This window comes from Miniopterus natalensis, chromosome 17 (assembly GCF_054644295.1).
Source record: "Miniopterus natalensis isolate mMinNat1 chromosome 17, mMinNat1.hap1, whole genome shotgun sequence".
Classification (NCBI taxonomy): domain Eukaryota; kingdom Metazoa; phylum Chordata; class Mammalia; order Chiroptera; family Miniopteridae; genus Miniopterus; species Miniopterus natalensis.
In genome coordinates, this window is record NC_142097.1 from 10,012,857 (window position 1) to 10,036,298 (window position 23,442).

At 41.6% G+C, this 23,442-nt stretch overlaps 1 protein-coding gene and 1 pseudogene across 1 annotated transcript in view; both read right to left on the bottom strand.

The window, feature by feature from the left end:
• Positions 1-23,442, bottom strand: part of DNAH2 (dynein axonemal heavy chain 2) — a 101,578-nt gene that overhangs the window by 73,003 nt on the left and 5,133 nt on the right. Inside the window, exons 2-13 of the mRNA XM_087825883.1 lie at positions 21,731-21,797; positions 18,436-18,606; positions 8,923-9,151; positions 8,284-8,394; positions 7,877-8,115; positions 6,718-6,909; positions 5,884-6,041; positions 5,299-5,386; positions 4,751-4,956; positions 4,161-4,290; positions 3,706-3,888; positions 2,207-2,421 (exon numbers count right to left, since the gene is read on the bottom strand). Coding sequence (XP_087682009.1) covers positions 2,207-2,421; positions 3,706-3,888; positions 4,161-4,290; positions 4,751-4,956; positions 5,299-5,386; positions 5,884-6,041; positions 6,718-6,909; positions 7,877-8,115; positions 8,284-8,394; positions 8,923-9,151; positions 18,436-18,606; positions 21,731-21,797 — 1,989 coding nt within the window. The remainder of the gene's footprint in view (positions 1-2,206; positions 2,422-3,705; positions 3,889-4,160; positions 4,291-4,750; positions 4,957-5,298; positions 5,387-5,883; positions 6,042-6,717; positions 6,910-7,876; positions 8,116-8,283; positions 8,395-8,922; positions 9,152-18,435; positions 18,607-21,730; positions 21,798-23,442) is intronic.
• Positions 10,095-11,734, bottom strand: LOC107544593 (transcription termination factor 3, mitochondrial pseudogene; annotated as a pseudogene).

The following is a 23,442-nucleotide window of genomic DNA, read 5'->3' on the forward strand; positions in this document are numbered from 1 at the left end:
GAAAAACTGAGTCACTGGGGCACAGCAGTGGAGGGAGATTGTTTATTCTCTACCCTGGTATAATAACTCTTGAATCCTAAACATGCATACACTACCCTTTCTAAGAGTTTTAAATGTGGGCTTTTGGTGTGTGTGTGTTTTTTAAAAATATGTCTTTATTGATTTTAGACAGAGGAAGGGAGAGGGAGAGAAAAGCATTAATGATGAGAGTCATAGATCGGCTGCCTCCTGCTCGCCCCCTGCTGGGGATCAAGCCTGAAACCAGGGCAGTGCCCTGACGGCGAACTGAACAGCCATCTCCTGGATCCTTGGTCAATGTTCAAACACTGAGCCACGCTGGCTGGGCTAAAAGTTTTAAATGTTTTAAAAATTAAAACTTTTATATTGCTTTGCTAAATTTGTTTTGAAAAATATCATGTTCACCAAGTTTTATGAAGCAATTTTTTGAAAGGAAAATAATGTTTATTGATTTTTTATTCCTTGTGACGACTTTTACACATGTCATCTTGCCTCATGACAACCACAGGAAAGGATGTTTTAAGTAGTTGAGGCAACCTGGGCTCAGAGGAATTCAGCGGCTTGCCTGGGGTCACATGACAAAACAGATCCTCTCCAGGTTTCAAACTCTAGACTGTAGGGCACTGAAGCTTACACTCTATTCATGCTTACTGCCTGACTCTGAGGGTTAGAAGGAAGGAGCCACCAACCAGTGCTTACCTATGGCATCTCTTTATCCCTTCCTCAAATTTTGTTTTCTCTCATACTTAAAAATGTAAATATCGATCACTGGTATTTAATAAAATTCTGTTACTTGAGTACAGTCCTTTAGTTCCTGGGAAAAGGGCAACTGGTAGATTCTGTGGCTCATATTCACATTACTACAAGTGTGTCTGGGTGTCTCCCAAATGCAGTTCTCTTGGGAGTGCCCAGCTTGAGGAGAGACTGTGTCTTGCAGATTCAACTCCACTATGTGCTTGCAAATGTCATAGCTAGGATAATACTGGCCTAGTCTTCTGTCTCTTCAAAATCTTATTATTGGTTTATAAGGCCATTTTTATATGATCCTGTTTAACCACACCTCAGAAAACCATGGACCCTACCAAAGCTGGGCTCCAACACACGCCACTGATCAAAGACTTTTCGCAAGCTCCTCACCCTCATCTTCACACTCTGCTTCTCAACTGCTTCCTAATCCATGTCCTTCTCACTAATGTCTTCACCCCACCCCTGGCCTGACATTCAGCCCTGCCTCTCTACCTTGATTCTTTCACTTCCTTCCGCAACCATAAGTGTCATCTCCCCTGGTTAGGCTGCCTTCAGCCGCCCAGGACAGACACACTCAGTCTCTTGTGTCCCCCGGACTCCATCTGGCACAGGACTTCTCTTGCAAAGGCCCTTCTACAGTTGCCTAACAAATAAAGACATTCTATGAGTTAAAGCCAATGCTAGTAGCAACAGCCTAGAAGTGTGGGAAACAACTCTTATTATAGGGCCTAGCTGATGACAAGAGGGAGCCGAAACCAATCAAGTAAAATGTTATTTCCTTCCGATCAGGAAAAAACTGTCACCAGAAGGTTTGTAATCTCTGTAGACATATGCCTTGCATAGCCCCTTCTTTATTTTTCTCTTCTGCATCTTATGTGGAAGGAGGCACTGCTCCAAGAGTAGATATAACTATTCACTCCAGAGTGACAGAAGGCAGGGACTTTGCCATTGTATAAACTTCCTGTGCCTATCTTGGTTCCTAGCATATGAAAGGCACTCACTATAATTTTTTAATAACTAATTAATTAATTAAATTTTAAATAATTGTAATGTGGAAATGTCATAGTTATAAAGCTATAGGAGAGGGCATACTCTGGCAGCCCCATCAGCTCTCAGGAGGGCCCCCACCACGGCTCATGGTTTGGGTGATTTAGCTGAGCCATCGTGGCCATCTAGTGGCAGAACACCTACATCACTAGTTTAATAGGTTAGTGGGGGGGGGGGTTTCTTTTTCAACCAATTTCTTAAAAAATAAACTGTAAAATTAAAATTAAGAAGTGATAGAAAACATGTTACAGTATAAGAGAGAGAGAGAATGGAGAGAAAAACAAGAGATGGGAGTTAAACTCTTGGAAGAGTTTGGGAGGGGAATGGCACCAAAGACAAAATAAGTAGGGGGCGCAGATAAAGGGAGAAGGAATGGGGGGGCAGTGTCTGGTACTTGTCAAAGTTGACGTCCAGCATGCCCGCCTTCTCCTGGCTGATTTTTAACAATGGTGTATCCAGCCGCCGAATGCCATCCTTGTCCAGCGTTGACGTCCAGTCTTGGAAGGTTTTTCGAACCAGTTCATCAATGGCCTGGACAATCTGCTGATAGGTATGTACACTCTCCTCTCCGGTCCCGATGTGGGGCAGGAAATGAGCACTAGAAAGACACTAAGGAAGAATGTGAATGGGAGGAGCCTACTTGCCACATTGCTCCCTTACCATCTCCCTGAGATCACACACACACACACACCAGCAACAAGTGCACAGCTTGCTATGGAGACTGATTCTGACTACTTAGGCCAGTGATCTTCACCCGGTGCGCTGCAAGAATTTGTAAAACATGTGATACCTAACTGTTAGTCAGGGACACTGACCTCTCTTCCCTTAGATTGTCAAATAAAAAAAATGAAAACAGCCCGGCCAGGCGTGGCTCAGCGGTTGAGCATCGACCTAGGATCCAGGTGATCGGGGATTGATTCCTGGTCAGGGCACATGCCTGGACTGCAGGCTCAATCAATGACTCTCTCATCATTGATGTTTCTATCTCTCTCTCTCCCCCTCTCTTTTTCTCTCTCTGAAATCAATAAAGATATATTTAAATTTAAAAAAATGACAACAGCCAACACAACAATGGCTAACCAGTGTGAATGAATCAAAATTAAACCTGTTTTTTGTCAGATGAGCAAAAAATATATTTTTTGGTGTCCCACAGAATTTTCATAGTTAGTTTACATGCCACGAGATGAAAAAGGCTGGAAATCACTGGTTTAGAGGGAAGGTAGAGACAAAAGGAAGTGTGAGAAGAAGGGACCAAGGCACAATGAGAAAAGGAGTGAAAATAAAGAAACAGAAGCGCATAGATTCAGTTCAAGAAAAAAGTTGGGGAAAGAAAGTAAATTAGTGGAGGTAAAGGGTTTAAGAGGCACAAGACTGAATACTAGTATAAGCCCTTCCTACCAGCCTGAGCCCACCACTTCTTAAGAAGCTTCCAGCTGTCCGTAGGCTGCATGTTCTCTCCCAGAATCAGTTAGATGATAGCAGGTAGATACCTTTAGACTTACATTCTTAAAATGTTTAAGTTTTATTTTTCTGTTTCTTGGTGCCTGTTCTCCTCGGAGACCAGGCGGCCCTTTAGGGGCCTCACCCATCCAGTTGTCTGGGTTTTGAGGTTGTCTTACCCTCTGGTGGCCCAGCTTCTAGAGGCTGGCCCTAGTCCTCTCCACCTTGATAGGAATGCCCGTGTTCTACCAAGCAGACTTACCACTGCTGCAAACCCAAGGCCATGGCCTGCCTCACTGCAGAGCTTCATTGGCCACACCCCTGGGCAGACTTAGTCTCTGGTCATGAAAACTCCCTAGGGAATCTCTGGGTGGGTCCCTCCCAGCATGTGGCACAGCCTGCAAACTCTACCTTCTCACTGAGGACAAGTTTTAGAAAAGGCCAGGCACTTACATTCATGACTCTGTCAATGCGACGCCGTAGGATCCGCACCCAGTGTGCTTGCCCAGAATACTGGGCCATGTAGGGCTCCAGGTATAGCCATTTCTTGTTCAGTTCACGGTTCACGAGGGCTAATTCACTATTAAACAACATGTAGAGATCCACTGCCTTCTTGTCATATGTTCGCTTGATAGCCTAAGGAAGAAGAGATGGAAGTTGACAACATGCCCTGGGGATGAGGGTTCCTCCAGCTAATCATTCTAGAGGAAAGCTACACCCTGCTGTGGGAGTCACACTCCTTAGCGATCTGGAAACCAGTGAAACAGAGGGAAGAAAAGAGACACTGGCAATTTAGGACACAGGAAAGAGCACGAATAGAGGCAGGATGTTGTCTGGGAGGCTCAGGAGGAACTGAAGGGAAAGCACAGAAGAACTAAGGGTGGAGGTAGCAGGCAGGGCAGCAGCACCTCACGGGTTGCAAGCCTGTGGAAGGTATCCAGCAGCAGCACTCCATGCTCTACGTCTCGAACTAACTCGAAGGCAGAGGTGATCAAGTTCTGAGTCATCACCTCCAGGTCCTTGATTCCAGCACGGAAACTGCATCGTTAGAGAGGCATGATGAAGGGTGGGTGCCTTCATCTGCCCCCAAGTGCATCCCCTCAGTAAGAATCCTGACTTATGTACTAAGAGCTTCCCATGTGCCAGGCACTGACTAAGTGCTTTACATGCATTAATCCACTTATTCTTTAAAACAAGGCAATGAGATAGGTTCTATCGCTAACCTTATGTCATAGGTGAGGGAACAGAGGCTCTAACTGGTAGAGTAATTTGCCCAGTCACATGTGTAGTACATGGCAGAACTGGGATCCAAGCCCCAAAAGACTAACTCTGGAACCCTTCATCTCAGCAGACACCTCCTTCCTTGCACTCTATCCTGCCCGCCCTTTCCCTGACCTGTCACCTCCTTGCTTTCCTTTGTACACTCTCGCCACTCCTCCTAATGTCTTCCCTGACCTCTCTTCCCTTCTCTACCCAGTCAGCCCTGTGGTTCTCTCACCGATTGTAGTCTTCATGCCAAGAGGTGTTCTTGACATCCAGGATGCCCCCACGAACAGCTCGCAGCATGGACAGATTTTTATGAAAAATGTCCTCAATCTCCAGTAAGTTCCGTGTTATTTGGGGCCCCTGGACGCCAAAGAAGCAAGGAAGAGGACCTTGCTTGCCATCCTCCCAGCGGGCAAAATGGTACTGACAGTCACATACCTAAAAAGAAGTCAACATGAGAATTCCTGCTCTCCTTTCTGAACTTATAAGTCCTGGGCTCTTTTATTTAGATTTAAATGTCTAAAAACTAGAGACTATCAACCAGATGGAAGGGGCTAATGGGTTGAATTTTGGCTTCTGAACGACATATGAGGTAGTAAGGTAGTGATAACAGGCAAAAGTCTAAAAGAATGGGGGGGGGGGTAGGACATAAGAACGCAGGAGGAGCCAAAGAGGTGAAGTTCTATGTTTAGTGTCTGCCCCAGATCCCCAAACTCCTGGACGGGAATTCTGGAGTGTCTGCTGTTAGCTTTAATTCTTCTCCCCTCACAGTCTTCCCACCTCAATAAGGTCCTTGCAACGTTGCACAAAAGCATCAACCTGAGCAAATATGCTGGTCTGGTCGAGGACCCAGCCCCGACTGGAGAACCTGTTTTAGGAGAAAGACAGACCAAATTAAAAAGCAGGAACACTAGGTATCAATCTGCCTAAGCAACACTAGAACTGGGTTCCCGGGTTTGGGGGGACTTAGAAAATGAGACCCCAAGAAGCAGCTTTCCTGAACCCTGAGAGAGAAAATGGAAGGTGAGAAGAACCAGAGAGGAGACAAAGCGCCTCAGTTATAGGAGAAGGTTTATATATAATGGAATTTCAGACTTTAGGGCCAAAAAAGGAGGAAAAGCCCAGGAAGGACTTCTGGAATCAGGGAGAAGAGGTGGTCAGAGTGAGGAGAACCTAGGCTTAGCAGCTAGAATATCTGTATCCAGAGAGAAAATCTGGATCCATGTAGAAACTCCCAGGTCTAGAAAAATACAATCCATAGGCTTAAAAAAATAAGTGAAAGTGAAAGTGAAATGAGTCGGATTCTAGGCTCTACAGGAATGATAAGGGGGGAATGTACGGAACGTTAGAGGAGACACATCGTACTGGGTATGCATTTGCACAGCCCGCAGGTAATGATCTTTCCAGGCATGACAACAGGAAATGCAGCCTTGTAGGTCCTCCTTGCTAGAAGTGACATATCCTTCAAAGATTCGGTCCAGGGAGATGGCATGGCAGCATAAGCGGATGATCTCATTGCTCATCTGCAGGAGGAGTCTCAACAGCCTCAGTTCACAGCCTTAGTTGCACCTACCCCCTTCTCTGAATCTCCCTGATGTGCCTCAGGTCTCAGCCTCCCACTTCTTGATTTGACTCCTGATATCCATCTTGCCCAGGTCCTCCGCTGCTGGTGGACACCCCTCTGGGTTCCACCTCCTTCCCTGCCTCAGCCCACCTCACAGTTGGACTTCCCAGCCAGCATTCAGCGTTCCCCCACGCTTTGGCTGTCACCGCAGATGAAATGTGCCAGGTCCTGCTCCTCAAAAGCCAGTGTTCCTTCCTAAATCTACCTCTTACCCACTGCAATTTCCATCTCTGGAAATGAGAAGAGGGTCTTCCCCTCCTGTAAACTCAGCCTGGGACTTCTGTCCTTCCCACCTCCCTCCCTACGTTCCATCAACTCCGCTTCTCAAAGCCCCTCTTCCCACCTAGGCTACTTCCATATGAAAGCCAAATGTCCAGCCTAGGCCCCAACTCTAAGCATCACTAATGTTGACAATGCAGACAGAAGCCTTTGGTCTCTGACCCGAAAGGTGCTCCTCACTGCCTTTTCACCACAGATCTTCTGTTAAGGGAATTCCACCTTCTTCAGAAAATCTGGGTTCTGTCAACGTAGCCACCCTCTAAAAACCGTCTGTCCTACCCTCTGCAGACACATACCTTTCGGAAGAGGGAGGTCAGTCTCTCCCGAGTGTTGTAGTGGGGAGAGTTGACCCAGATAATTCGGATGAGACTAATCAACTTAGGAAGCTTACTAGAGATGTCCTTAGGCCGCATGAAGGCCAATTCCTGGTAAGGTTCCTTCAGGATTGACAAAAAAGTCAGGTTTGACTGTGCTTGGCAAGAGCCATCCTGACAGTAAAAAGAAACCAGAAGTAGACTTAACCACTGGAAAGAACTGGTTCAAAGCAAGCACTTTTTAATCCATCTGAACCCCATCCTGACTTGTCATCACTGGGAAGTATTCCCAATTAACACAACCCTACCCAGTACCAATCATTTCAGGTCTCTGCAGCCCTCAGGACCAGAGTTTGCAATATCAACTTTTATTCGTTTACCAGCTTCTACACAAGTATTTTTATGTCTTTGCTGGTGTGTGAGTCCCATCTCGCCTACCAGACTGCGAGTCACCCAAACTCGGGTTTTCCTTCTATTTCTCTAGTTCCTCCAGCTGCACTCAGCACTCTGCACAAAGTACATGCTCAATAGCTGTTGATCAACTAACCAGATATCACTCCCATTTACCCCCATAGTTTCCACCATAGTCCCTTTCACTGCCCTGTTCTCAGCCGGGATTGCAGACTTCACCCAGCTGTGGCTCAGCTCCCTTAATACCTAGCTTAAAATCCCACCTAGCGAGAGAAGTCTTCTTTCTCCATATTTTACAGGTTACTCTGATTTCTGTATCCCCAATACTTACATAATCAGCTTTCCATACCATATTAAATTTACTTTTAAGTGCTTATCTTGCGACTCTCTCAGCTGAGCCACATGGGCTCCTCTTGGATCCCATGCCATCTAGTAATCCTATTTTGTGTAAGTCTTATGTTCTCGACTGGATTGTAGGGGTGAGGATCACAGAGGGTACTCAATGTATATTTGTTGATTAACTAGTTGTCTCCCTAACTAAACTATAAGCTCTTTGGGACTTCCCTTTTGTTGTACTACTTTTACACTCTCCCACAAGTACAAGTTCAAACACTACGTTGGTCTATCTTTGCTGTTTGATGTTTACCTTGGCTCCCTATCTCTGCGCCCTATATTGTCCCAAGCACTGGCCACTTTTTCTAAGCCCCCACCCTTTAATCCACTCACAAACCTGGATCTGCTGGGCCAGCTTCATAAAAGGTGCCAAGTAGGATGACTTGGCGAGGTGCAGGATGGATTCAATGTGTTTCACGCCCTCCTTCACCAGCTGCGTACTGATGCCAGACAGGTCCATGCATCGGTTGCGCCAGAACTCAATCTCCTCCAAAGGACCTAGATTTTCTCCTGTCTCCACAGTCTCCTGGGCACTGAGCACCTCCTTTATCTGCCGGGTCCAGTGGATCATGGAGGCTTCAGGGGAGAATACAAAACCTCTTCGTTGCCTTACACTGCTCCCAGTTGTGTCCTTCCCTCTGCGCCCTACATAGCCCTCCCAACCCAACTCCTTTCTCATCATCTGGGCTGCCCCCTTTCGTCTCCCCTAGGATCCCCAACACACCGGCAACGCCAGCCACTCACTTTCTAGCCGCTGTACCAGCTCTTTGTCCTTAAAAACCACTTCAGGCTTCATGTTCATGGCCTCTGCGGGGATGTAGAGAACAGTGTGCCCCTCCAGTTTGTACCGAGTATCTAAGGAAAGGATAAGACCGTGGAACTTCACTGACAAGAGTGAGTTTATGCCATCCCAGTTCCAATCATAGTTGATGATCTGGGGCCCAAGAAATATATGCATTTCAGGACAGCAGGCTGGAGAAACTGATTTTTTTTAGTTTATATCAAGAGGAAACATAACAGAAGGCAAGAGGGAAACCTCATTGAGGTATAATAAGAGATTGTTATAAAACAAGGTCAAAGATTCATGCCCTCAACCCTCTCTTCTATGATATATGTACACTCCCACTACCCTCACACCATTTACATTTCCCCTTACCCCACATGTACTATTGAGAATTTCCAACTCCAAGTTTGAGCAGGTCTGGCTAACCATTCTACAGCAGAAAACTGTGTCTGGATTGGAAGACAAATTCTGTACCCCTTTTCACTCATTCAGCAAACACATACTGAGTACTCTGTGCCAAGCAGCATAGGTAGTCAGGATGAATCTCCCACCTGACTCATTAGCTCTACTGTTGGTGGGCACCACGCCTTTCTGCTCACCTGTCAGGCAGGCCAAGAACCTGTGCAGATGAGAAGCAAAATGATTTCGAATGCTCTCAGGCCAGCTTGTGTTTGTAAAGATCTGAGGGGCAAAGACACCACTGAGGAGACGAAGCAGGGCTGGGATGTAGGAACCCCGCACTGTCCCAAACTGCACAGTTGCCTCAAAGTTTTCCGGAGTGATAGGAACCGGTGCGTGGCGAATAAAGTACACAATCTGGTTCTGGGTCTGTATGAAAGACAGTAAGTAGATCAGAGTTCAATCACCAGGCCCAGCCATGGTACCCAAAGGAATCTGAGGTTCCAATCGTGAAAGCCTGGCTGAGTTCTTTGTAACTTTCCCTTAGCACATCCTGACCATTCTGCAAATGTGTCATGAGGTGCTCCCTGTTCTTTGCAGGGACATAATAGAGTCCATACCCAGGGGTGTAGGGAAGAAGTACAGAGAGCATGCTTTGAGGATAGGGGCTGTGTATTTTGTCCAACTTGGCTCCAGAACCCAGCACAGTGACTTGGACATATTAGATGCTCAATAAATGTTGGACAGATGGATGGATGGAATAAAAAGAATAAATAAAGCACTTTCAGATATAGGAAAAGCAGGAAGGAGAAGGACTGGAAGAAAGAGACAATTGTGTAGGATTTTCTATTTCAGTTACATATACTTTTCTGCCAATTTTTCATTTTTCCTTCAGTTTTGTTTATGACGAATCTTTGGTTGTTTGCATTCAGAAATTTATAACTTTCATGTAGTTAAAACTTTTTAAATTTGAAGTTTCTGACTTCTACATTCTTAGAATGTGAGAAATTAATAATTGTCCATCTTCCCACTACCCGGAATTAAATTTTGGCATTGTGTCTATTTTTTAAAAAGCTTAACAACTATTATTTTCGTTAAGTAATTTGTTAATTATAAATAACTGAAACAATGCATAAAGTTAAACAGTGCATAAAATTAAAATGTCATCTGAAATTCCACCACCCAGGCAATGCTGTTAAAAGTATTAAATTTAATAATGTGACTATAATAAAGGAACTGATAAGCTTCAAATAAGTCTTTCTTTACCTGTAAGAGAGATTTCTTCCTAAAAGACCTCTTACTAAGGTTATAAGAGAGATTATGAAAAATATTAGAGATTAGTTTTCTCACTATCTTTCTATTTTAAATTCTGTTGACTTACTGCTTTGAAAGATAAGAACATTGGCATTCTCATACTCCCTCTCATTTTCTCACCACTTCACAATTTTTGTTACAGTATTATTTTTATGTTGTCCAAGTTGATAACATTCACATTCTATAGCATAACCATAATTCCAATACTTATTTAGCATTGGTTCTTTTTTCTTTTTTGAAGTATATTAATTTATTCATACATACATTTACTTTACATTATTAAATTTTTAACATTTATCAAAAACTAAAGAGTTCTTAAGAATTTTTCAAAGTCCTGTAGTGAAGCTTTGGCAATCTCTTCACAAAATATTTCATCAGGCACGGATACCAATTTGTCCAAAGTGACGTAGTTAAGTTTTGCTGGATCATACTGTGCTCTTCCCAAATAGGCCAGAGACAAATGTCTTTCTTTGACTTTAAACAACCTTGTATTAAATACCTGTGGGAACCTGACAATGATGTGGTGGGGAATTCTCATCACATTGTACAGGTAATCGAAAATCTCTGTAAACTTCCTCTTATTTGCAGTTAACATCTTTGGAATTCTGGTGATCATATATTGAATTTCATTATGTTTAAAACCCAGTTCAAGTCGCTAAACCTTCATGTTCTCTTTCAAGGGCTCCAGACTTCCAGTTAGTAGCCTCGGGAGACGAACTACCAGATCTCTAGTCTTCTTCACACTAAGTTCAAGTTCTTTCTGAAAAAATCCCAATCTGTTATCCAGTCTTTCCACTGAAAAATTCAGCAAAAATGGCGCATTTCTGACCATCTGTGTGATATCTGTCTTACTGAAATTTTTTGACTATAGATAAGCCACTCTGGTCTTAAGATTTTCAAGATGTTCAGAGAAAATAGCATAATTTTTCATCAGGAATGCTCCCAGCTGGTTATCCTCTATACCCAGGTCTTTAAGGAACAGGAGTACTTGCTGAATGTCTTTTTTGAAATCCAGTCTCAGAAGGAGGTTGGCTGCATCTGGGTGTTTATCTTGGACAAGTCGACTCCTAAAAGCACTAGCTTCTGCAGAGTGTCAGGATGATCCACATAGTCTCGAAGTGTGAATGAAACGGGGGGCAGTGGAGGGGCTGCAATGATCTGAATGGCCTCCTCCTCAGAAACTGGCTGCAGTGGAGACAGTGGGGGCACATCATCCAGCCCTTCTAGAGACGGCTCAGTGTCAGAGGTGGGCATCTCTTGTGTCTTCAGTGACTGCTCGGGCACGGAAGGAAGCACAGTGCCTTGGGCACAATTAATTTCTTGCCCACTTGACTCAGGAAACTGGGAACTATTATTCCATACGGAGGAAGTCCTGTAAGTCCTAAAGCCCCACTGGAGAAAGCAATTGTGGGAGGACGCCGGAGGCCGAGCAGAAAATCCATGCCACGGTGCTCTCCCTGGTCCCTGAAGAAGGTTTCTGAGTAGTGTAGCCCTAAGGGAGCTCTTCAAGCTCATGGAGTTGAACCATCTGGGTACCTGTTGGGCCGACAGGGCCATTTTTCTTAAAGTAGCCTGTGCCGAGGCGCAGCCAGGGGCTGCGGTCTGTTCAGCAGCGGGCAGCAGGGCAGCATTGGTTCTTTTTTTAAAAAAATATGTCCTTATTGATCTCAGAGAGAGGAAGGGAGAGGGAGAGAGAGAGAAATATCAATGATGAGAGAGTCATTGATTGGCTGCCTCCTGCACACCCCCTGCTGGGGATCGAGCCGCAACCGGGCCATGTGCTCTGACCGGGAATCGAACCTGATTGCCTGGATCCTAGGTCGAAGCTCAACTGCTGAGCCACACCCGGCCGGGCTAGCATTGGTCCTTTATTTAAATGAACTGAATGTGATGCCAATCAGTAGATGAGTGGATTAAAAAGCTGTGGGACATTCACACCATGGAGTACTACGCAGCTGTAAAGAAGAAGAATCTCGTACCCTTTGGGACAGTATGGATGGACCTGGAGAATGTTATGCTAAGTGAAATAAGCCAGGCAGCGAAAGAAAAATATCACATGATCTCGCTTATACGTGGAATCTAAAGAACTTAATAAACTGACGAGCAGAATAGATTCAATGACATGGAAGCATAGTTGAGACTGACGAATGTCAGAGGGCTGGAGGAGGGCGGGGGGGTGGAGGGGGAGAGAGCAACCAAAGAATTTATGTGCATATATACACAACCCAAGGACACAGACAATGGTGGGGAGAGTGACTGGGGAGGGGGAAGGAACGGGGGGGAACGGGTCATTGGGGAGAAAAAAGGACATCTGTAATACTTTAAACAAAAATAAAAATTAAAAAAAATAAAAATAAAAATAAATAAATGAACTGAATGTTCATAGATTCTCTATTGCTGAGTTCTTTATCTGGTTTATTTCTTAATGAACTGAATTTTAGTTTATGACATTATTTTTGTTTTTTAAAGTAAGGTTCTTTCAAGATTGAAAATGGCTGCCTATGTTGCCTTTATACTTGACTATCTAGGCCGGGAATAATGTCTTTGGGTCACATTATCTTTCCTGGAGGTCTCTGTAGGTGTGGTCTTCTGAGTGTTTGGAGAAGTCTGAGACCAGCCTAATGTTTCTCTTTGGTAGATTTTTTTTTTTTACTAGAGGCCTAAATAACTTTTTCTCAAATTTTTGTTTTGAAAAAAATAAAAATAATTTTATTTTGGAAAAAAAGTTCAACCCATAAAAAGGTTGCAAGTACAATGAACACAATGAACAATAACATGCCCTTCACCTAGATTTGCTCATTGCTAACATTTTGCCATATTTGTGTTCAATGGAGCCTTCCCTCTCTCTCTCTCTTTCTCCTAGGCTGAGAGTTATCAGCAGACATAATACTCAAAATCCTCAACATCCTTAAATACTTTACCATGTGGGCCTAAAAATTAGGATATTCTCCAACATACCCAACACTGTAATTATCACACTGAGAAAACTTAACTGCATATAATGCTTATATAATACACAGTCCATATTTAATGTTCCCCAATGGTCCCAATAATGTCACTTACATCGGGGGTTTTTTCCCCATCCAGGATCCAACCCAGGATCACACACAGTTGTGTCTCCTTATCCAACTTTAATTCCACACAGTTCCCTAGTCTTTTCTTTTCTTCTATGGCACTGATATTTCTAATAATCCAGGCCAGTTGTTTTCCAAAATGTCTTTAATTTGGATTTACCTAATTGTTTTCTCATTATTAGATTCAAGTTAAATATTATTGGCAGGCATACCACATAGGGAATGTTCCTAAAGAATTAACTTCCTTGCCCAACTGGTGTGGCTCAGCGGCTAAACATCGACCTAAGATCCAGGAAATCGCAATTCGATTCCCTGTCAGGGGGTTGCAGGCTCCATCCCCAGGAGGGGGGGTGGGGCGTGCAGGAGGCAGCTAATCAATGACTCTCATCATTGATGTTTCAATCTATTTCTCTCCCTCTCCCTTTCTCTGAAGCCAATGATATTTAAAAAAAAAAAAAAAAATTTCCTTACATTTTAGCAGTTTAATTAAGATGTGTATTGACATTAAGCATTGTGTACAAATTTTGTGGAATAAAGTATCTTTTTAATTTCTAGATTCAATTCGTTCTGCAGTTCAGGGAAATTCTTTGTATTTTATCCTTTCATTAGCTGGCTCTATTAGATCACCTGTGTCTGTCTTTCATATCTATTAATTTTTCTCTAATAGTGTTGTCATTGTTTTTTTTTCTCCTGCATACAATGTAATTATCTCAAGCCTCTCTTCTATGTTATTGCAGGTTTTCAGGGATAGCTATTCAGTTCCTTACTATTTCTAACCTACTAGTTTTGTAACATGCTATTTTATTTCTTTCCTAAAATCTGCATCTCCTTTTATCTCATTCTCATGTTTTATCATTTCATCTCTCTGCTTTTAAAAAATTGATTCGTGTTCTTATTAAGTGACTATAACATGATGCTGTTGTGAGGAATTTCCAGTTATGTTTTTCTCTTTTGCATGCTTTGTTCTGTTTTTGGTTTTGGTTTTTTTCCCTTGGTGTAATATGCTTGTACGCATTTTTCTTTTACATTCCTCATGCTTGAACAGCTCTATGGATTCATTCTTTTTGCTGTAATGTACTGTGGATGACTCCTAGATGTCCCATTGTGAGAGCCCAGTTGTTTTCCCTTTCACAGTGAAAGTGAAAGAGTTGAGTCCTTGCCCTGGATGGTGTGGCTCAACTAGTTGAGTGTCATCCCATGCACCAAAAGGTCACCAGTTCAATTCCTGGTTAGGGCACATACCCTGTTTGGGGTGTGTACCAGAGTCAATCTATAGATGTTTTTCTCTCTCTCTCTCTCTCTCTAAAATCAATAAAAAATATTTTTAAAAAAAGAAAGACTCGAGTCCTTATATTTTATTCACTTTTCTCTAGCCTAAGAGAATTGCATGAAGATATAGGCAGGTGGTAAACAGCATAAAATCTTTGTTACGGTGTTTCGTCTTGAAGAGTGTTTGCTGGTTTCTGTTCTGAAAAAGCTGTTTGTAATACCAGTCTTTGCAGGTGACACGCATCATAATCTCTGCTATGCAAATTGATAATCATTGGACCTGGCTTCGAAGAATGATGCAGAAAGGATATTCAAGTAGAATCTGCAGATGTTTTGTGATTGTTTCTGGTATTACATTTTTCATCATTTGCAAACTGATGGCCATTTATGAAAGATTCTGGGAGTCAGAGGAAATTGCCACAATCCAACTACAATTATCAGGGCCTTTTATTAACAAGGACCAAATTGATGACTCAATAATGAAGAAACCAACAGACGCCACCTCAGAATGATCTTCAACTAAACCTGGACGCCTTTTGAGCTTTGGGCCTTTTTAAAGTCTCTTGAGCACTTTTAAATAGAAATAAATTCTGGCTTTACAAAAAAAACAAAAACAAACCTGGGCTCTTTCTCTCTTTTCAGATTTTATTAAATGTCCTGTATCTAAAGTTCACTCCATCTCACTAGGGTTCACTATTCCTGTGGGGAGTGTGGTTTCCTTAATTCAGTGCCTAGATCTTTCATTGGTTACCACTTTTAAAGTTTATAAGATTACATTATGCTTCTTTTCTTGTTTACTCACTCTTGGGTAGTTTTTTTCTGTAGTTTTTTATTTCTGGTTTTACTTTTTGCTCAACTTATCAAGTATTCAAGAGTAATAATTTTTCTTTGTTTGTTAATCCTTACCCAAGGATATTTTTTCCATTGATTTTTTTAAAGAGAGTAGAAGAGAGGGGAAGAGACAGAGAGAAAGAAACATCGATGAGAGAGACACATCAATTGGCTGCCTCCTGCACATACCCCGACCGGGCCAGGGATCGAGCCCTTGACCGGACTCAAACCCGAGACCCTTCAGTTTGAGGGCCGATGCTCTAACCACTAAGCAAAACTGTCTAGGGCCAGTATTAACTATAGTTACCATGCTGTATATTAGATCTTGAACTTTGAACCCGTCACACAGCCCCCAGTTTTATTGTGATATAATTGACCTATAACATTAGTTTAAGGTGTACAATATAATGATTTGATATATGAATTTATTGTAAAATGATTACCAAAAGTTTAATTAACCTCCATCATCTCCCATAGTTACAGATTTTCTTATCATGAGGACTTTTAAGATCTATTCACTTAACAACTTTCAAATACACAATAAGTACTATTAACTATAGTCAACATGCTATACATTATATCCCCAGAACTTATCTTTTACCTGGAAGTTTGTACCTTTTGACCATTTTCACCCATTTTCCCTATCCCCCACCTCCTGACTCTGCAACCAACAATCTGTAATCTGTTTCAACTAGTTAGGTTTTTCCCCCTAGATTCCCCCAAATATTTCCCCCAAATATTCATACAATATTTGTCTCTGTCTGACTTATTTCACTTAGCATACTGCCCTTTGGGTCAATCCATGTTGTGAATGGCACAAATTTTCTTCTTTCTCATTGCTGAATAGTATTCCAGTGTGTGTGTGTGTGTGTGTGTGTGTGTGTGTTCATCATCCATCCATCAGTGGACACAAGTTGTTTCCGTGTCTTGGCTATTATAAATAATGCTACAATGAACATGAGGGTGCAGATATCACTTTGAGATAGCGATTTCATTTCCTTCAGATATATACACAAAAGAGGAATTGCTGTATCATATAGTGGTTCTATTTTAAAATTTTTGAGTAAACTCCATACTATTTTCCATAGTGGCTGCACCAATTTACATTCCCAACAACAATTCACAAAGGTTCCCTTTTTTTCACATCCTCACCAACACCTGTTATCTCTTTATGATAGCCATTCTAAAAGGTGTGAGGTGGCCCGGCCAGTGTTGCTCAGTGGTTGAGTGTCGACCCATGCACCAGGAGGTCACTGGTTCGATTCCTGGTTGGGGCCCAGGTTGGGTGCTCAATCCCCAGCAGGGAGTGTGCCAGAGGCAGCCAATAGATGTTGATGTCTCTCTCTCATCAATGTTTCTGTCTCTGTCTCTCCCTCTCCCTTCCCCTCTCTCTAAAATCAATAAAAACATATATAGATGATAAATAAAATAAATAAAAACATAAAAATTAAAAATAAATAAAAGGTGTAAGGTGATATTTCATTGTCGTTTTGGTTTTCATTTCCCTAATGATTAGTGATGTTGAGCATCTTTTCATTTGTATGCTTTCTTTGGAAAAACGTTTTTTCAATTCTTCTGCCTATTTCTTAGATTATTTATCATTTTGCTATTGAGTTGTATGAGTTCTTCATATTTTTTGGATAATAACCTCTTACTGGATTATGATTTGCAAATATTTTCTCCCATTCCTTAGGTTTTCTTTTCATATTGATGGTTTCCTTTGTTGTTCAGAAGCTTTTCAGTTTAATGTAGTTCCACTTGTTTATTTTTGCTTTTCTTGCCTTTGTTTTTAGTGTCAGAAACCTTGTACTATTCGACCAAGATTTCCACATTTCCCCCTCCCTTCAGCTAAATAGATCTTTTAATGGAAAAATGTTGTTTTTCATGTTTCCCAGTTCTATTCATTGAATAATTCTTCCTTACCCACAGATTTTAAATGCCACTTTTATAGAAAATGCTTACATATATGGTTCTGTACTTTCTACGTTTCTTTACTGTTGCTTATATTGTCATATTCCTGCCCCAGTACAACTGTTTTTAATTACTGTAGTTTAATAAAAGATTTTCATATTCACAAGTCTCCTCCATTACTTTCCTTCATCATTTCCTTTGTTATGTTCATGCATTTTTCTGGATATATTTTAAAATCCTTTACACAAGGTATCTAGGGACTGTGGCACTTTGATTGGGTTACATTAAAGTGGTACATTTTTTAGAAGGAATGATCTTAACATAATATTAAGATTTCCACTCAGAAACAGGGTATGGCTTACCATCTATTCAAATCTTCTTTCATGGCCTGTAGCAACGTTATTTTCTTTCATATAAATCCTACATATATTTTGCAAATTTTTATCCCTTTTGTGAATAAAATCTTTTTTTCATGTTTTGTAGCTGATTATTGCCAATATACAAGAAAAATCCCTAGCCTGTTTTTGCATTTAATGTTTCACAAATTGTGTCATTGCACAGGACCATGCTCATCTTCATTATCATTGTGATTTTTGTATGTGTACTGGCAATAAAAGCAAAGCAATAGCCTTTTTCTTTTCCAACATCTTATTTCAAAAGTTTTCAAGCATACAACAAAGTTAAAAGGATTTTACAATAATGACCTGTACATCTACGGCCCAGATTCTACCACTATCATTTTACTATATGTCTTTTAACTGTCTCCCTACCTGTGGTCTACCCTTCGCTAATGTATCCCCCACCTTGTTAAAATACTTATATATCTAATCCATGAAAGCCTTCAATATTTCCCTCCAGGATAGAAGCCAAATTCTTTGCATAACATACAAGGCCCTTCACAAGCTGACCCCAACCCACTTTTTCAGTATCATTTCCCGCAACCCTTTTCTTTGCACATAAAGTGTTCTTTACTTAAAGGGCTCTTACCCAGCCCCGATGAAATCCTGCTAAGTCTTCATCCCCAACTCAAATATCCCCTCCATCACCAAGCCTTGCCAGCATTCCACTGGCTACATTAGCTGCTCCCATAAAGCTCCTATAAAGCTTCGCTCATGCATCATAATATATTGTAAATACTTTTTATATGTCTATCTTTCCCACTAGACCACGAGATCCTCAAAAGCAAAAGCCTGCTTCACTCCCTCTGTGCCAACAGACCTCAGGCACAGGAAATAAGACTCCGAGATGACAGATATGCAGAACCCTCAGCTCCCTGGAAGACCACCCTGGAGTGTGGGGAAATGGAGTACCCACCTGTACAGGCATACCCAGATCTAGCTTCAGCCCCAAACAGGGGTCAATGAAGATGGTAAGGATGGGCTCTGACGGGTCCTGGGCAAAGTGTTCCAGAATGGCATCATGCTCCTCTGTCCATTTGGCATCTGCCAGTCCTGTCAGCACAGCTCGTGACAGGAAAAGGGGTTTCTACAGAAGGAGAACAGAGAGCCAAAAAAGATACAGCTGTTAAGATGACTCATTTCTCCCATCTACAATCACATGTGAGGACATAGAAAATGAGAGAAGTCAGACAGGACCAGAATGGTGAAGAGAAAGCTGAGGATGAGCTGAATGATAGGTTTCAAGCTTTTGATGAAACAAGACAATAAGATTCTCTTGCCTCTATGAGTAAAAATAGAATGGACTGTAGAGGAAAACTAAGAGTTTTCTTAGTTTCCTTTCAAAGAAGGTTATCCTTTCTTGAGATATTTTCTTCTGAAGATATTTCATTTATGCCTGTGGTTGTAAAAATGCATTATTGAGCAACCCTCAACCTCAAAGTCAAACTAAATGAAGGGAACATGTAGGACATTAGCCTAAATCAACCCCTTAGAATTAAGGAGATGACAAGCTAGAAAACGGATAAGGGTACAAGAGCAATTTCTTTCTTTTTTTAATATTTTTTTATTGATTTCAGAGAGAGGAAGGGAAAGACAGACAGACAGAAACATCAATGATGAGAGAGAATCACTGATCGGCTGCCTCCTGCACTCCCCCTACTGGGAATCGAGTCTGAAACCCAGGCATGTGCCCTGACTGGGAAATGAACCATGACCTCCTGGTTCATAGGTCGATAAAGAGCAATTTCTTCATGATACTGAAATAGCCTGGCCAATGTGGCTCAGTAGGTAAGCATCGACCCGTGAACCTGGAGGTCACAGTTCGATTCCCAGTTAGGGCACGTGACGGGGTTGCAGGTTTGATTCTCAGAAGGGAGTGTGCAGTAGGTAGCCAATCAATGACTCTCTCTCATCATTGATATTTCTATCTCTCTCCTTCTCCCTTCCTCTCTCTGAAATCAATACAAACATATTTTTTGAAAAGATACTGAAATAAGTAAATAAATAGCCTTGCTATATGGATAACACCCAGGCCTGGAAAAGGTCTGTTGCTAGTGTGAGGACCAAAAGTGCAATTCGTTTGGAAAATAGCCTGGCATTATGTATTAAATTATTAGAAATGTTCTTTACTCTTTGATTTGGTAATTCAATATACAGGAATCTAAAGGAAGTATTAAGTATTTCAAAGTGTGTTAGTTTTACTTATAATATTCATCACAGTATTATTATGAGAGCCAACATAATTAGAAATGGCAAAATGTCCAAGAGTCATGATTTAACTATGGTACATACATCTAATCAAGCATTATACTGCCATTTAAAATGGCAGGGTGTGGCTCAGCAGTTGAGTATCGACCTATGATCCAGGAGATGGAGATACGATTCCCAGTTAGGGCACATGCCTGGTTTCGAGCTCAATCCCCAGCAGGGGGTGTGGAGGAGGCAGCTGATCAATGACTCTCTCTCATCATTGATGTTTCTCTCTCTCTCTACCTCTCCCTTCCTCTCTCTGAAATCAATAAAGATATATATTTTTAAAAACTCACAAACCTATCAAACCTATACACAGAAAGAAAAGACATGTACCAAAGTACTAATATTGAATGAGTTTAGGCTGTAATGCTGACTTTTCTTTTCCCTTTCATTGTTTTACTTTTCTGTCCCAGAGAGAGGAAGGGTGAGGGAGAGAGAGATAGAAACATTAATGATGAGAGAGAATCACTGATTAGCTGTCTCCTGCACGCCCCCTACTGGAGATCGAGCCTGAAACCCCAGCATGTGTCCTGACTGGGAACAGAACCGTGACCTCCTGGTTCATGGGTCGAACAATGCTCAACCACTGAGCCACACCGGCTAGCCCCAATGAGTTCTTTAATGAGTAGTTATTACTTTTTTCTCACTTCAAAAAATTTTTCAAGGTCACTACTGCATTCTTCTAACCCAAGTATCTATGTCTAGGCTCTGATAATTGGGAATAAAGGGTTAGGGATCATTTAGTGCCAGTTTCTGAAAGTGCTTGAAGTATCTTCTGTAAATTCTTCTGCCAAAGGAGAAAACTGAAAGAAAGGAAAAAAGAGGCCCAGCCGGCATGGCTCAGCGATTGAGCATCGATCTATGATCAAGGAGGTCGTGGTCTGATTCCAGGTCAGGGCACATGCCCAGGTTGCAGGCTCAGTCCCCAGCACAGGGCTGCAGGAGGCAGCCGATCAATGACTCTCTCATCATTGATGTTTCCCTCTCTCTCTCCCTTTCGCTTTCTCTCTGAAAGTAATAAAAATATTTTTTTAAAAAGAAAGAAAAAGAAAAAAGAAAATGTCTTAGAAATTAGTATACAATTAGCCCTGGTCAGGTGGCTCAGTTGACTGGAGCGTCGCTGCATATGGCAAAAAGTGGCAGGTTCAATTTCCAGTCAGGGCGCATACCTAGGTTGCTTGTTTACCCATTTGGGGCAGATAAGGTAGGCAACCAATCAATCAATGTTTCTTTCTCTCTCTCTCTCTCTCTCTCTCTCTCTCTCTCTCTCCTCTCTCTCTCTCTCTCTCCCCTCCCTTCCTCTCTCTCTAAAAAATCCATGAAAACAAATCCTCAGGCGAGGATTTTTTAAAAAGGATATTAGTGTCCAATTAGGACAATATCTGCCCAGCTTGTTCAACTTGTTCAGATGTTCGCCCATACAATTGATAAAGCTTGTCAACCTTTACCCAAGGTGGGGAGACAAGGAAGGGACAGGTAAGAGACCTATTTCTCACTTAAAACCCTCTTCTTCTGGAGGGGTGGGGGCATGGATAACTTTTCCCTTTTCTTAGTGAACTGGATTTGTGGTGAGTAGGCTACCGGTAGAGTAAATAGAAAGAAGTGACAGACTGAAGAGAATTCCTTAGACACCATACTACAACTAATCTTTTTTGTTTGTTTTGCTTTTTGTTTTTTCCATTGCTTTTCAGAAAGAGTGGAAGGGAGCAAAGATAGAGAGAGAAAAACATCTATATGAGACAGACACATCAATTGGTTGCCTCTCGCACAAGCCCTGACGAGGGCCGGGGATCGAGCCTGCAACCGAGGTACGTGTCCTTGGCTGGGATCAAACCCTGCACCCTTCAGCCTACAGGCCAACACTAGCCACTGAGCCAAACTGGCTAGGGCTACAACTAATCTTTTGATTCGCCATTTGTTGGAGAGGAATATTTGTGTCAAGGAAAACCCAAACTTACCACATCCACCTCAAGTTTCTGTAATTCTTCTTTCTGTGCTTTAGATTCCTCCAACACTGGCTCTGGGAAAAATAAAATTTTAAAAATGAAGGTATTCCTTAAAAAATTAAACAGAGTCACCATATGATCCAGTAATTCCACTCCTAGGTATATACCCAAGAGAATTGGAAGCAGGTACTCAAATAGACATTTGTATGCCAATGTTCGTAGCAGCACTATTCACAGTAGCCAAAAGGTGGAAACAACCCAACAACCCAAGTGTCCATCAACAGATGAAAGAAGAACACTTCCAAGGTCTTTTTACGAGGCCAGCATTATCCTAATCCCAAAACTGGATAAAGACACTACAAAGACAGAGAATTACAGGCCAATATCCTTGATGAACAAAGATGCTAAAATCCTCATCAAAATATTAGCAAATCAGACCCAGCAATATATTAAAAAGATCATACGTCTTGACCAAGTGGGGTTTACTCCAGAGATGCAAGGCCAGTACAGTATTTGCAAATCAATTAACATGATACATCACATAAACAAACTGAATGACAAAAATCGCATGATCATATCAACAGATGCAGAAAAAGCATTCAATAAAATCCAACATCGATTTTTGATAAAAACTCTCAGCAAAGTGGGAATAAAGGGATCATACCTCAACATAATAAAGGCCATATATGACAAACCTACAGCCAACATCATACTCAATGGACAAAAACTAAAAGCATTTCTCCTAAGAACAGGAATAAGACAAGGATGTCTGCTTTCACCACTCTCATTCAACATAGTATTGGAAGTCCTAGCCACAGCAATCAGACAGGAAGAAAACATAAAAGGCATCCAAATTGGAAAGGAGGAAGTGAAACTGTCATTATTTGCAGATAACATGATATTGTACATAGAAAACCTTAAGGACTCCACCAGAAAACTATTAGCTTTAATAAATGAATTCGGCAATGTAGTAGAATACAAAATTAACATCCAGAAATCAATGGCACTTTTATATACCAACAATGATCTCTCAGAAAGAGAAACTAAAAAAAACAATCCCATTTAGCCCTAGCTGATTTTGCTCAGTGGTTAGAGCACTGGCCTACGGACTGAAGGGTCCCAGGTTTGATTCCGGCCAAAACCACATACCTCAGATGCAGGCTCGACCCCGGCTTCATGTCAGGGCATGTGCAGGAGGCAACCAACTGATGTGTCTCTCTCACATCAATGTTTCTCTCACTTTCTCTCTCCCTTCCACTTTCTCTGAAAAGCAGTGGAAAAAATATCCTTGGGTAAGGATTAAAAATAAATAAATAAATAAATAAATAAATAAATAAATAAATAAATAAATAAATAAATACAATGAATCCCATTTACCATTGCAACAAAAAAATTAAGATACTTAGGAATAAACTTAACCAAGGAGGTAAAAGACCTGTACTCAGAAAACTACAGGACAATGAAAAAAAATATAGAAAAAGATATAAACAAGTGGAGAATATACCATGTCCATGGATTGGCAGAATTAACATCTTTAAAATGTCCATACTACCCAAAGTAACCTATAGATTCAATGCAATCCTTATTAAAATACCAACAGCATATTTCACAGATATGGAACAAACACTACAAAAATTTATATAGAACCAAAAAAGACCCTGAATATCTGTAGCAATCTTGAGAAAAAAGAACAAAGTCAGAGGGATCACAATACCGGATATCAA